The sequence below is a fragment of the Chrysochloris asiatica genome, unplaced genomic scaffold (assembly GCF_000296735.1).
Source record: "Chrysochloris asiatica unplaced genomic scaffold, ChrAsi1.0 scaffold00178, whole genome shotgun sequence".
Classification (NCBI taxonomy): domain Eukaryota; kingdom Metazoa; phylum Chordata; class Mammalia; order Afrosoricida; family Chrysochloridae; genus Chrysochloris; species Chrysochloris asiatica.
Window position 1 is genome coordinate 3,259,915 of NW_006408696.1, and position 15,084 is coordinate 3,274,998.

Consider the following 15,084-nt stretch of genomic DNA (forward strand, 5'->3'; position numbering starts at 1 on the left):
GTGGCTAACCACAAAGTCAGCAGTTTGAAGCTGCCAGCCACTCTGCAGGAGAAAGATGAGGCTTTCTACTCCTGAAAAAAATTATTGCCATGGAAACCCTATTATCTTATTATCCCAGAAAGGATATCTATTACTATTTTTGTCTCAACAAGTTTTTCTAGGTCACTGCTTGCAGTGAATTGGTATGCATAAAGCTGTTTAAATGTGATGAAATAATGAAGAGAAACTGGTGGTTACACTTTAAATTGTGCTTAACCTCTTTGGCTTTGATCATATGAATTAAAATGTAAATATATAATTGTAAAAAAATAAAAAGACAGGAGAGAAATCAGACACCAAATCGGATGGCAGAAGAAACACTGAAACTTGCTCTTGATCATAGAAAAACAAAAGCAACTAGAAGAAATGATAAAGTAAAAGAGTTGAATGGAAAAACCAAAGGACAGTTTGAGAAGACCAAGTTTTATACTGAAATGTGCAAAGTGGAGTTAGACAGCCCAAAGGGAAGAACATGCTCAGCATTTCTCAAGCTGAAAGAACTGAAGAAAAAAAATGCAATCCTTGGGTTGCAATACTAAAGGACTCTATGGGCCAATACTGAACTATATATTATGCACCAAAACAAGATGGCGGGAATACAAAATCACAGAACCAAAAAGAACAGGCCAACCTCAACCATATCAGGAGGTGGTATATCATTGAAGGAAGAAGTCTAAGCTGCACTTGGCGAAAAAACAAGGCTCCAGGAGTCCTGGGGTGACACTGTGGGCTAATGTGTCAGAAAACAATGTCATTTGAACTGCAAGGTCAGTGGTTCAAGCTCACCACCTGCTACTTGGAAACCCTACACAGGGTCACTATGGGTCAGAATTGATTCAACGGCACTTAACAACAGGAACTGAAGAATCACCAATTGAAATGTCTGAGCAAACTGATGCAGCATTGGAGGCACTTACTCATCTATTCCTGGTGTGATGTTGTAGGACCAGCACTGGACTTTGAACCACAAGATCAGCAGTCCAAACTACCAGCTGCTCTTCGGAAACCATGTAAAGAGTCTCTGAGTCAGAACCGACTCGACTGAACTTGACAACAATCAATAGACATCTAGTCCAGGACATTTGGAAGACAGCTACTTGGCCAATTAACTAGAAGAGATCTATATTGTTCATAGAAATGTGACCAAACAGAACATGGAACTATCAAACAATATCATTAATATTGCATACAAGTAATATTTTTGTTGAATATAAATAAAAAACAGTTGCAGCAGTACATCAGTAGGAGTGCCAGAAATACAAGCCAGATTCAGAAGATGACAGGGAATGAAACACACTGTTACTGACATGAGGTTATGTTGGCTGAAATCAGAGAACACCAGGAAGAAACTTACTTGTGTTTCATCGACTATGCAAAGGCATTTGAATGTGTGGATCATAACAAACCGTTGACAACACTACAAAGAATAGGAATCCCAGAACACTCCAATGTGTTCATGCAGAACCTGTTCATACCAAGAGGCAATCATCCGAACAGAACAAAGGGACACTAAATGGTTTAAAATCAGGAAAGTTATGCAATAGGGTTGTACATTTTCACCATATTGATCCAATTTTTATGCTGAGCAAGTAATCCGAGAAACTGGACTCTAAGAACAACACAGCATTAGGATTGGAAGAAGATTCATTAATGACCTGTGATGTGCAGAAGCCAAACCTTGCTTACCTGAAGCGAAGAAGACTTTAAGTACTTACTGAAGACAATCAAAGAGTTCAGCCTTCTGTCTGGATTATACTTCAACACAAAGAAAAAAAAATCCTTACAACTGGATCAATATGCAACAGAACGATAGATGGAGAAGAGAATGAACGAACTGGTCAAGGATTTCATGGTACTCGGCTCCACAATCAATGCCATGGAAGCAGCAGTTAAGAAATCGAACAACATATTAGACTGGGCAAATCTGCTGCAAAGATGTCTTTAAAGTGTTAAAGCGCAAAGATGTCACTTTGGGTGCTAAGAGGCGCCTAACTCCAGTCACGGTATTTTTAATCGCCTCATATGCGTGAAAGAGACAACAAACAAGGGAGCCTGAAGATCTTTGAATCATGAGTGAGTGACCTTCAAAAAGTTCAAGAAAATCTTCCACGATTTTAAATTCTGTATTTCCATGAACTTTTTGACGCTCCCCTGGATGATACTGGTGAAGAGATTGAATAGATCATGCCAGAAGAACAAACAAATCTGACTGAGAAGGTCAGCCAGGATGCTCCTTAGAAGCAAGAATGGGGAGACTTCATCTCAACATGTTTATGTTTAGACATGTTTATCTAAACTTTAGATAACATGTTTATCTAACTTTAGCCATGTTATCAGGCAGGATCCATCTGCAGAGAAGGACACCATGCTTGATGAGGTACATGGTCAGTGAAAAAGAAGAAACCCCTCAATGAGATGCACTGACACAGTGGTGCCCCCATAGGCTCAAACATGGGGAGAATCGTGAGAACTGTGCAGGACAGGAGGAGTGTTCTGGTCTGTTGTGTACAGCGTCACTAAGAGTCAGAACCAACTTGATGGCACCTAACAACAAACTATAGACTTACAAAATAATATTAAAGTCTAGTCTCAGCACATTGACCCATCCCAAAATAAATATTAAAATCCGAGTGAAATGTACTGATATATTTTTAATTACATCCAAAAATTAAGATAGGGGAAATATTTTCACAGTTCCTCAAAAAACTGAACAAAGACTTCCATGTGACCTAGCAATCCCAATTCCTAGGTAGATGCCCAGAAGAAGTAAAGGCCAAAAAAACAAGCAGACCCCCGCACACCAATGTTCAGTGCAGCACGTTTCTCATTAGTTAAAAGATAGAAACAATCTAAATGTCAACCAACAGATAAACAAGATATAATACATGTTGTTGTTGTTGTTGTTAAGTGCCACTGACCCACAGCGACCCTGTACAGGGTTTCCGAGGAATGGCTGATGAGCTTGAACCACTGAGCTTGCGGTCCAAACTGAATTTGCAGTCCAGTTCATTAACCCACAGAGCCCACATGAGGAGGCTTCAAAAAGCTCATGGAAAAATTCCATTATTTTTCAATTCCATTTTTCCATAAACTTGTTGTTGAAGTCCCCTCATACACATAATGGGATATTACAAAGTCATAAGGAGAAACAAAGTCCTGATTCATGCCACAGTATGGGCTAACCTTGAAAACACTGTATCGAGGGAAATAAATCAGTCACAAAAGGACAACTACTATCTGATATTACTTATATGAGATATACAATATACAGAAAACAATTTTATTTTAGTGGTTACCAGGCATTTGAGGGAGGAAGAAGGGAGAGATTTTCCTTAGGGACACTGTGTACATTAATGATGGTGGAATAAAGTAGAAAAAGATAGCGGGAATGGTCTCACAACATGAAGAAGATAATCAACGTCACTGAAGTTTACATGTTGTTGTTGTTGTTAAGTACCATGGAGTCAGTTCCAACTCATAGCGACCCTGTACAGGGTCTCCTAGGCTGTAAATCTTCACGTGAGTAGAACGCCTCATCTTTTTCCTGCGGAACCGCTGGTAGTTTTGAACTGCTGACCTTGAGGTTGGCAGCCCGTAGTAATGGTCAAATCAGCAAATGCTTTGATGTGTATGTTTCACTATGGCCAAGATTAGTTAAACTAATTAAGTTGGACTGATGAGATGACAAAGGGATAGGAAGGTAGACAGATGTGAGACAGTAAAATGGCACATGTTAGTGATGGAATCTAGATGTGACCATTTATTTCAACTTTTCTGTACGCTTGAAAAGTTTCATAATAAACAGTTCTTAAAAGTGTAACTATCCAAAAGTTACTGACTTCCAAGCTGGAGAATATATCAACATGAAGACTTTCTGAAAGTGCCATAGTCACAATGCCTTATTTCTGTAAAGAGGTTACAGAGATGGGAAAACAGTCGTACTCACCGACAGCCTGAGAGTTGAATGCTGCTACGATCTGGGGGCTGCATATAGCCTCCAGCCTGTTCTTCAATGCCTCCAAGTGCACACATTTCTCTGAGTAGTCTGGAGTGTCAACAAGCATCATTAAACTGATCTGCATCTCTGTTAGCTTGGCAGAAATCACAGCTATGTCCTACAAAAAGCCAAAATACAGAACACTGATTTTAAATACCCTGCTACCTTAAATGAAAAGGAAATTCACAAAAGAAGAAAATGATCCCTAAATATAGTATGCTCAGCGGTATTAATACTCAAATAAACCCAAATTGAAACAGGAAAGTGTCGTTTTCTTGCTGGTAGGTAAAATTTTAGGAACATAATGACAGCTTCTGCTGGTAGCTATTATTTGGTGGTGAGGACACCTTGAGCATTTGGGAGCAGTTTCAGAGGCAGACAATGGCCTGGCAGTAGAGGCACAATGGTGGCAGCCAATGGACAAGGTGCAATCCTTTCTTGTTCCCCATGCTCCTCTGGTGGCCACAGGTGTGGCCAGGTTAGCAAATTAGCAAGTAAAAAAAAATGACTTTTCACTCTTTATTCTTGTTTACTGAACTTTGTCTCCCAGATGTATTGATATAACTTATAAAGGCTATACTTCACTTTTTATTCAAAACTTTAAAAAGAGAGAGAACTAATTTTGCTTTATAATTGAGAAAAGGCTTTTCATATGACATCACCTCACTTGTCTTTGCAACTAGATATACAAGGAGCTCTGGTAGCATAGTGGTTATGAGTCAGGCTACTAACCTCAAGGTCAGCAGTTCGAAACTACCTGGCATTCCATGGGAGAAAGATGAGAGACTTTCTGCTCCCATAAAGATTTACAGCCTCAGAAACCCTATTGTTGTTGTTGTTAAGTGCTGTCGAGTCAGTTTCGACCCATAGCGACCCTGAATAGGGTTTCCGAGGCTGTAAATCTTTACGGGAGCAGATCGCCTCATCTTTCTCCCGCGGAGCAGCTGGTAGTTTCGAAACCCTATAAAGGGTCATTAATAAGTCAGAACTGACTTCATGGCACACCACCACCACTATATTACAGAAATAATCCAAGTGTCATCAACAAATGAATGGCTATAAAAAATGTGGTATATCCATACAATGAAATATTACTATTACTCTAACATCAGAGGAGTGAAATTCTAACAATGCTACAAGGTGGGTAAACCTTGAAAACATTTTGATTGAAATAAGTTAGACACAAAAGGCCAACTATTATATGATCTCACTTATATAAAGTATCTAGACATGGCAAATACAGAGACCAAAGTTCCATTAGTGTTTGACTCAGAGAAAAAAGGAAGTGAAGAGGGAGAGTCATTGCTTAGAGTATACAGTTTATTAAGGGTTATGGAAACATTTGGAAATGGATAATGGTTGTACAACATAATGAATATGACTGATGTCAATCAATTGTACACTTACATGTTAAAATGATAAAGTTTTTTTATATCTTTTTACCACAAACAAAATGAAACAAAAACCATTACTAGTTTCTACACTTTGCAGACCCAGAGGGGTTAAATAGCTTGCCAGCAACACCCAGTGTGTAAGGCCCCTCTGACCAAGTTTTCATTTATTCCATTTTCTCTGGCTGTACACTGAGATAAACAGGCTTCAGCTGTGGACAGGGTTAGAAACCCAAGAGGGTGATGATACTCACAGCAGTTTAAGATCGCCCCTGTTCTAAGCAAGAATGATTCTGTATGCCACTACTTACATTATCTTCTATGGTTTTGAATGAATGACTAGCTCATTTGCTTTTTCCAAACCCCTGCTTACATAGATTCCACAATCCTCAATCAAGAAACCTACCTGAGTCTTAAATGTCTCCTCAATATCAGCACTCAGTGTGCTCCACTTGTCTGCTTCTTGAAGAGATTCTGCAGCAAGCTGCATTCTGGACTTCACCTGGTCGATTTCCACCAATACCTGAAAGAGAAAGGAGGAAAGCACTAAAGATGCAGGTATGCCTTTTGCTCTACCTTCCACCAGTAACCGGCTCATCTCAGCATGCTCCTGTCTTCAGCGTGTGTCTGTGCCCTCTACACCACCAATCACAGAAGAGCACCAGCAGATGTTCAACTAATATTTCAATAGAATATACTAGAACTGACCGGTGACCCTCTCTTTCCTGCAATAAAGCTGTGTTTTTCCTACTAAGTTGGTGACTTTTAGGACTCTCTACAATAGACCCGTTTTGGAAGAAATGCAGCCAGAGTGCTCCTTAGAGGCCAAGATGGCCAAACTTCGTCTCTCATACTTCGGACATATTGTCGGGAGGGAGCAGTCGCTAGAGAAGGATATCATGTTTGGTAAGGTGGAGGGTCAGAGAAAAAGAGGAAGACCCCCAACAAGATGGACTGGCCAAGTGGCAGCATTGATGGACTCAAGCATGGCAACAATAGTGAGGTTGGCCCAGGATAGGGCAGTGTTTCGTTCTGCTGGGCATAAGGTCCACTATGGGTCAGTACCAACTCGATGGCACCTAAAAACAACAACTGGACCAATAAATAACATCCATATAAATGGAAAAAGATTGAAGTTGTCAATGACTTCATTTTACTTGGATCAACCATCAACACTCATGGAAGTAGCAGTCAGGAATCAAACGACATACTGCACTGGGCAAATGTGCTGCACAAGGCCTCTTTAAAGTGTTGAAGACCAATGATGTCAGTTTGAGGACTAAGGTGTGCCTGACCCAAGCCATGGTATTTTCAATAACCTCAAATGCATGTGAAAATTGGACAGTGAATAAGGAAGACCAGAGAAGAACTGATGCGTTTGAGTTATGGTGTTGGAGGAGAGTATCGAAAGTGCCATGGACTGCCAAAAGAACAAATAGATCAATGTTGGAAGAAGTACAGCCAGAGTGCTCCTTGGAATCCAAGATGGCCAAACTTTGTCTCTCATACTTCAAATATATTGCCAGGAGGGGCCAGTCACTGGAGAAGGATATCATGTTTGATAAAGTGGAGGGTCAGAGAAAAAGAGGACAGCCCCCAAGGAGATGGATTGGTACAATGGCAGCATCAATGGGCTCAGACGTAGCAACAATTGTGAGGTTGGCCCAGGATCAGGCAGTGTTTCGCTCTGTTGCACAGGGTCACTATGAGTAAGTACCAACTCGATGGCACCTAACAACAACAAACAAGACAAAACCCTTGTCTGAAATACTGCACATTAATCACTTCTTTATTACAGATTGCTCAGTTCATTTTTGAGAACTGTTGACCCTGTGAAAAAAAGTCATATCTAAGGCCAGCTCTGTTCATACACATTCTGAGATGAGAAGTTCTCAACGCAAAGAGATTCAGAGAGCAAAAGTTGAGATGGTTTCATTTCAAGCATATTGTTGTTGTTGTTTTTGTTAAGTGCCATTGAGTCGGTTCCGACCCATAGCAACCCTATATAGGGTTTCCAAGGAGCAGCCGGTGAGCTTGAATTGCCAACCTTGCAGTTCAAACAGCTTTGCAGTCTGGCGCATTAACCCACAGCATCACACCAGGGCATATTACATCCCCTCTAAATACACCTCTTTTCCCTTTGGTTAAGTGGCTGGTGTTAAATATTCAATATGGCCAAATCCTAGAGTGGTTTGGATCCATTAAATGGAGAAGTTTCTTGTTGCTCAAGAAGTCACTGTAGCAGAGCTAGGAGGAGAGACGCAAGGACAGGTGAGGAAGACGCCTTCAGGTGAGGAAGATGCCTTCAGGTAAGGAAGACGCCTTCAGCCTCTCACCATCTCTGACAAGCTTCTTCCCAAGCATTAGCAAAACCAAATCACAGGACAGACCACCAAATCACAGGACAGACCACCAAATCACAGGATCATAGAAAACAGGATGCATAAGAACAGAAAAATAAAATAATCTAGGAAAAGCAGATGGCTATAGAAGCGGGTACACAATAAGAAATTCAAAATGAGACATTAACATAGTCGTAAATGAGCTATGAAAAATTGTTTTAAAACCAAACTATTTTTAAAAGTGAGTGAAAACAAGATAAAAAAGACTCCCCCAGATTTTTTGACCAAACAATGAAAGCTCAAAGATTTAAAACAATTAACAACAACAACAAAAATTAAGATTTAAAACAATTTGACAGGAACAAACAAAAGAAAAGGTTAAGATTAAGAAAGCAAACAAACCCATGAAATATGAAATTAGTGAACATATAGAAGTATAAAATTAAAAAAGCTAAGGATTTGAAAGACAGCACAACTTCAGTACACAAAATGTAAAGTTTTCCTTTTTTAAGGAAAAAAGTCCTTTCTAAGGACACTAAGATTAAAAATCCAATTTAAACATTATAAATCCAGCAATCTACTGTACTAAAACAAAGCACAGAGATGTTGCCAGAAAGAGATGAATAAACTGAAAAAAATCAAGCAAACTAGTAGTTTGAGTGCTTGGTAGAAGTTTGAGTTATGGTTGACCTCTCACAGAGGTGTACTCTTCTAAACCACCAATGAGCGGACAGCTTCCAAAACCAAAACACAACATTTAGGACAGGAGCCAAAATACCTGCATCGATTGAGCTGTATCCTGTTCAAATTTTTTAATGTCCTCCTTGATGAGAATCATTTGGTCTTTCAGAAAAGATGCTTCTTGCTTAAGGGCTTCGACATCACGGAGAACTTTGGGCATGTTCTGAAGAGCTTGGTGACTGGTTTCTGTAACAAGAACCAAATCAGCCACATGCACAAAAGGTGAAAATGATGCCCATCACCAGTGAACAATAGGAAGCAAATGAAATGACAAAAAGAAAATCTCCCCTAAAGCATTACCAACCCCAGTTTTCAGAGCCTGAGGGAAGTAGAGGGTTGGAGGAGAAGCTGGCAGTGAGGTGGTCTCCAGCAGACTATGTCCTCCACAGAACAATGGGTGAAGGCTGGGCGATTTGGACATTAACGTCCAGGGAATGGACATTAACTATTGCCCATCATTACAGAAGACCTTAATCATCTCACTGGGAGGAATCTGGAAGCCTGCTTCCCACCAGGTGCCTTACATACATCCTACGGCCTAATATCCATGGCAATCCTAGGTGATATTAGTGGTCATCTCTTACAGATTAGAAAATTGAGGCTCAGAGGTTAAGTAACTTGCCCAAGATTTCAGAGCCTTACCTCTGTCTGCCCCCAGAGCCTGCTACACACTGCAAAAATGTACTAGCATCATCTGGAGTGCAGTTAAAATGCAGGTACCTAGGCCACCTGCCATGGAGTTCTGGTGTGGTGCTTGCTGCAGGATAACGTGCTGGACCACAAGTCAGTTTGAATCACAAGTTCGGCAGTTCAAACCCATCAGCCGCCCCTCGGAAAGCATGCAAAGGGTTGTTATGGGTCTACAGCACTTAACAACAAAAAGGCCACCTGCAGGAGAATGTAATGGTGCAGTGGCTAAGCATTTGGCTGCTAACCAAAATTTCAAATCCACCAGCTACTCTTTGGGAGAAAGATACGACAGCCTACTTCTACCTTTGAAAACCTACGGGCAATTCTACTTTGTTGTATGTTGTTGTTGTTGTTGTTAGGTGCTGTCGAGTCGGTAGGGTTCTTCGGAACGGCTATTGAGTTTGAACTGCCGACCTAGTGATTCAAACCGACTGTGCAGTCCCATCCAGGGCATTAACCCACAGCGCTACCCCAGGACCCTGTTCTATAGGGTCATCCCAAGTCAGAACTGATGGCAGACAGTTTGGATTTGGTATGAAATCAAGAAATCTGCATTTTCAAATAGACATCTCAAGTGTACACTCAAAATTTTAAATCTTTGCAGACCATGGTGTCTTCCTTGGAACTGGAAGGGTAACATCATAACCCTTTAACTTTTTACGGGAATCCAGCCCAAGAAGACCAGAATCTTTTGCTACACAGGTGCAATAAAAAAGAACCCTAAGTTCTGGTGTGGCGCTATGGGCTAATGCGTCAGATTGCAAAATCGTTTTAACTGCAAGGTCGGTGGTTCAAGCTCACCAGCTGCTCCTTGGAAACCCTATAACAGGGTCGCTACGGGTCGCAATAGATTCGACGGCACTTAACAACAACAATATCTGCAAGATGAACGTTAGGACCTTGTTCATAAAGAACCTGTTTCCAACCCTGATACCCCTCCCACCCCAGGTAAGGTTCTGACTGGAATGCCCTGACTTTTAAGTCTCCCGCCGCTCAGTCACCCTTCCGGCCCTGGCTAACTCCCTGTGTAGCTCTTTTTCCCTCCCTGCAATCCACTCCTGATTCCACTTTAAAACTGTCTCTTCCAGAGGTTGCCTCTCTCTTCACCAGAAGCATATTCCAGGATGGAAGTATGTTTTTGCCAAACGTTTCGATAGTAAACTTTAAAGCTCTGCCGGAGGTGAGTCACCAAAAGAGGAAGGACGAGGGCTTGCTTTCTCATCAGATGAAGCCCTGGGAAGTGCCCCCGGGAGCAAGGGTCCCCGGGGCCAGCCCCCGCGCGGCTCACCCTCCACTGCATGGTTCACTTCCTGGATGAACAGCTGAAGTTTCATCACCAGGGTAGCCGCGTGGCCGTCCGCCTTCCCGGCCGCCGCCTCCTTGGGGCCAGCTCTGAAGGCTGCATTGATCCACTCCTTCACGTCAAAGTCGTCAGCTAGGAACTTGGAGAAGTCCATGGCGACAAGCACCAGATCTGGCATCCAGGCAGTAAACGTTGCCTTAGAAAAGCAAAGAGGACGCGGGAGCAGACCACCCAGCGAAAACACTGGGGGTGGCCTCCAGGCAATAGGCCCGGATCAACACTGCTTGCTCTCTTCCTTCTGCCGGCCCCTTCCTAGACGCGTTCAGGGAGACGGCTGTAACTGACCCTCGCCGCGCGCTGTAGTTCTTCCGGAAGTAGGTGGTCGTTACTATGGTGACTGCCCGAGCTCCGAGTGCTTTGATTGATGGCTGTACATAGGAGAAATTCCCAAGCTGAGAACACTGAGTATGTGCGGATATCACAGGTATCTCCTCTTCATACAACGTTTACAAACATTGTTGTTTTTGTTGTGATGTGCCGTGGAGTCGGTTCCGATTTAGCGACCCTGTCCAGTGTTTCCGAGGCTGTAAATCTTTACGGGAGCTGAAGGCCTCATCTTTCTCCCACTGAACAGCTGGTAGTTCTGCTGACCTTGCGGGGTTAGCAGCCCGATTTGTAACCACTATGCTACCAGAGCTCCATTAGTATTTATTACATGCTTACTATAATAAAGTCCCTACATGACAGGACTTCAAAAAGTTCGTGAAAAAATGGAATTAAAAGATAATGGGTGCTACAAAACGTTGAAGAGTAATGATAATCTGTGAAACACCTCACAATATGGTTGAACCTGGAGGACGTGATGCTGAGTGGAATTAGTCAGTTACAAAAGGACAACTATTGCATGAGACCAATGGTGCAAAAAGTCTGGGATTTCTTTAAATAGTTTTCTTGATAAAAGAAATAATTTGTGATGGTTAGGAAAGGGATTATTTATGGTCTAGAGGGTAGACACATGTTAACACGGGTGACGGGGCAGGCAGTATACAACAAGAGGCCGGTTAGAAGAAAGATAAAGGTAGCAGGAAATGGCGTTGAATGTAAAACTGATAATAGGCTCTGTAAACCTTCACTCAATTCACAATCAAAAGTTGAAAGAAAAAACAGATAATGGGAGTTAACCAATTGGTTCAGTCACCTGGCTAGAAAGTGGGACCTTGGGGATTTTAATTCAAGCAATCCCTCCCCTGAAGTCTGCACCTTTATTTCCTTTGGAAAGAGGACATGCCAAGCCTAAACATATTCTGACTAAATAACTATGGTAATACTTGAAGAGTCTATATTCACAACTCATTAGCACTTAACAACAACAACAACACCCAACCCTCAGAAACAGACACATGTTAAAACAGCTTTTTTGATATATAATACATTGTTATTGTTTGTTGTTGCAATTAAGTGCCATCAAGTTGGTTCTGACTCATAGTGACCCTGTATAGGGTTTCTGAAGAGTGACAGGTGAATTTGAACTGCTGACCTTGCAGTTACAATCCAGTGCTTATCCTACAGTACCACACTGAGGTCAAGTCAGTTCTGACTCATAGTGACAAAGAATGAAACATGTGCTAACCCTGCATCATTATATTTGAGGCCATTATATAATCTATTAGCCACTTTACGTAGACAGTTCAATGAATTTTAGTAAATTTTGTTGTTAAGTGCCATCCAGTCAGTTCCAACTCACAGTGACCTAGTATAAGGTTTCTGGGGAGCAGCTGGTGAGTTTGAACTACCAACCTTGTGGTTCAAACTGACCTCATGGCTGAGTACTTATACCACAGTGGCAAAAGGCAGCTCAAGAAGGCAAAGTCAAGAGAACAAACAAGATGGCGGATCTGGTAGATGTGCATTGAGGAGCTCCATCAGCAACAACACAGAATATCGGACCAAACAGGCTTAGGGGATGGTGCCAGAACTCTGAACCACATATAAAGGAATATTTAGAAGGTTGGAAGGCTTATAGCTAGGGGAGTTTGTAGCAGAAGCAAGAAAAACATTGCTTTCTAATTCAAGATGTTCAACTGCTCCTGGAGCCACCATCTTGGGAGAGACCAAGCAGGGGGAGGATCAGAGAAGCCACAGATGCCTGACAGTACTGTGGAAATAAAGATGTGGATGTTCTTTTTTGTGTGTATCTGTTCATTGTTCTCTCACTGTCTGCGTACCTCCATTCTGGTGACTAGAGGGGATACCTGAGCGAGTGGAAGCCCCACCCTCACCCCCACCCCTGGAGGGTTCTACTACAAATGCACACAGATCTCCTCAAAATTTAAAGTGACAGTTTCTGTTTAAAACCAAACAGCAATGCAAAACAGCCACAGCCGGCCCTGAACTGCTTATCACCAGGAAAAAGGCCTGAACAGGGATTGTGGTGCCAGACAGGCAGACTAAAAAGGAAAATTAAATCCTGAGTTATGTCACAAACACTAGCATCTTGAAATTTCTCAGGAAGAAGAGTGAAAAGGGAAGCCCATCTCCTGATCACATCTACCTGAAAGCAATCAGAATGCATAAATACACACCCATCTAAGTATTAAGGCCACAGATAACTCCTGAATATGCCCAAAAAACAGAAACAGAAGACCATATCTGAAAGGGGAAAAACAACCCCGGTGCCGCTCATCAACCACCCCTCATTCCAAATGGCCCATCTAGAGACTTTTATTCAGGGTGAGGAAGATAACCTCTGCCAGAGAGAGAGGGCAGGAGGCAGAAGGGAGGAGAGAAAGAAGGTAAAGAGAGAGTCAACGGGAAGGGAGGGGATTTATATAGGTTCGACAGGAAGGGAGTGGTCATTGCTGGGGTGATTTAGCTCTGGCCTATCAAAAGCCATGCTGTCCTTTAAACTACACACCTTGTAGCTTAGGGCAGGGAAACAGACAAAATGGAGTTGGAGGGAGGGGAGAGGGAAGAAATGGAAGATATTGTAACATTTCCCCCTCTTTGGTTAAATAAGAAAAATGAATGGTCGTCTCTATGATCCATGCCCACTGGAGAAGGGACGAAGGTAATTTTTCTGTAGCTACTTCCTGCTGGCATTGGAGCAACGAGGCTGTCTTTGGGCTTGGACCACGGTCGGCAATGGTTTTGTCGCAGTTGGTGGTGTTGTCAGTAGCCATTGGACTCTTCAATGGGATACCAAGAAGCAATGGAACCAGGTCAGCAGCTGGACTGGGCTTAAGCCCACAGTTCTATGTCTTCAGAACCTGCGATCAAACAAAACGAAGAACACAAGTGGCAACTGCCAGTAAAGTAACTAATAGTGGGGTTAGAAAGGAAAGCAGGGAATTTAATAGAGGATTATGGAACCAACTAGCAGGAAAAGCTTCAACCCATCCAGAAAAGGTGTCAACTAACTTTGGGCATGTGGGTGAAGTCTATTTGCCAATCCAGGCCAGGGAGCAGACCCCTGGCTTGGTGTGTAGGGAAAGGGGTGGGTTTAGAAGATGGATTTGTCTTTTGGCAAATTTCGCAGGTGGAGGAAAGATGTTGTAAAAATTGCTTGTCAGACAGGGAGAGAGTGACTAATGGTTATAAAAAGGTAAATAATGTTCTAGAGTTGGAGTGGAAAATTTTGTGAAGGTACTTAAGTTGATCCTGGGTCAAGCTCAACTTCTGAGTTTCTGCTCCTTGATTTACTGAGGCACTAGGGAGTACAGTCAGTGTTAAGGCTGCTTTCTTTTCTATGCGATCAGCCAAATTATTTCCCTTGGTTGTAGGTGACTGGTCTGACTGGTGGGCTTTACAGTGGACAATGCCAATGGCTGCGGGCAGCTTGGAAGCCTTTAGTAGTTCCATAATAAACTTAGAATTCTGGATAGAATTACCTTTGGTGGAAAAAAAAACCTCTTTCCCTCCAAATGGCTGCATGTGAAAGCAGAATATGGAAGGCATATTTGGAATCTGTATGAACTGTGAGTCTTTTTTCCGAAGCTAAGGTAAAGGCCCGTGTGAGGGCGATTAGCTCTGCTTGTTGATTAATTGTTTGAGGAGGGAGGGAGCCCTGGTCAATGACTTCACTTTCAGATACAATGGCATAGCCTGCCTGCTTGATTTTATCTTGGGAGAAAGAACTACCATCAGTATACCAAACTAGGTCGGGGGAGGAAAAAGGTCCTTCCTGGATGTGCAAGTCATGTGGCAAGAAAATTTATAAGGATTCTAAGCAATTGTGAATCGGTTCCTGGTCTGGCACAGGGAGTAGGGTGGAAGGATTAAGGACCGGGCACAACTGGAAGGTTAATGAGGGATCATGGAGGGGTGAGGTTTGAAGCGAAAGAATCCTGCAAGGAGGTAAATCCTGTAGGTTTTTACAGTTTAAGGACTGGGGACTACTGGATGAACTGCATTAATAAGCCGAAGGTCTTGAACTAAGCGGGTAGGCCCCATTGGGTTTTTTGACTGCCAGGATGGGGGTATTGTAGGGGGAATTAGTTGGTTTTAGAAATCCTTTTTTAAATAATTCTTTAACAATTGGCTGTAATCCCAAAAGATTAGACTGTGGGAGAGGGTATTGTGCTT

The 15,084-nt window shown here is 42.3% G+C and overlaps 1 protein-coding gene across 1 annotated transcript in view; it reads right to left on the reverse strand.

The window, feature by feature from the left end:
• Positions 1–10,657, reverse strand: part of COG7 (component of oligomeric golgi complex 7) — a 96,277-nt gene extending 85,620 nt beyond the window's left edge. The window contains exons 1-4 of the mRNA XM_006871996.1: positions 10,489–10,657; positions 8,548–8,696; positions 5,834–5,950; positions 3,986–4,154 (exon numbers count right to left, since the gene is read on the reverse strand). Of these exons, the coding sequence (XP_006872058.1) occupies positions 3,986–4,154; positions 5,834–5,950; positions 8,548–8,696; positions 10,489–10,657 (604 nt within the window). The remainder of the gene's footprint in view (positions 1–3,985; positions 4,155–5,833; positions 5,951–8,547; positions 8,697–10,488) is intronic.
• Between the last annotated feature and the right edge of the window lie 4,427 nt (positions 10,658–15,084).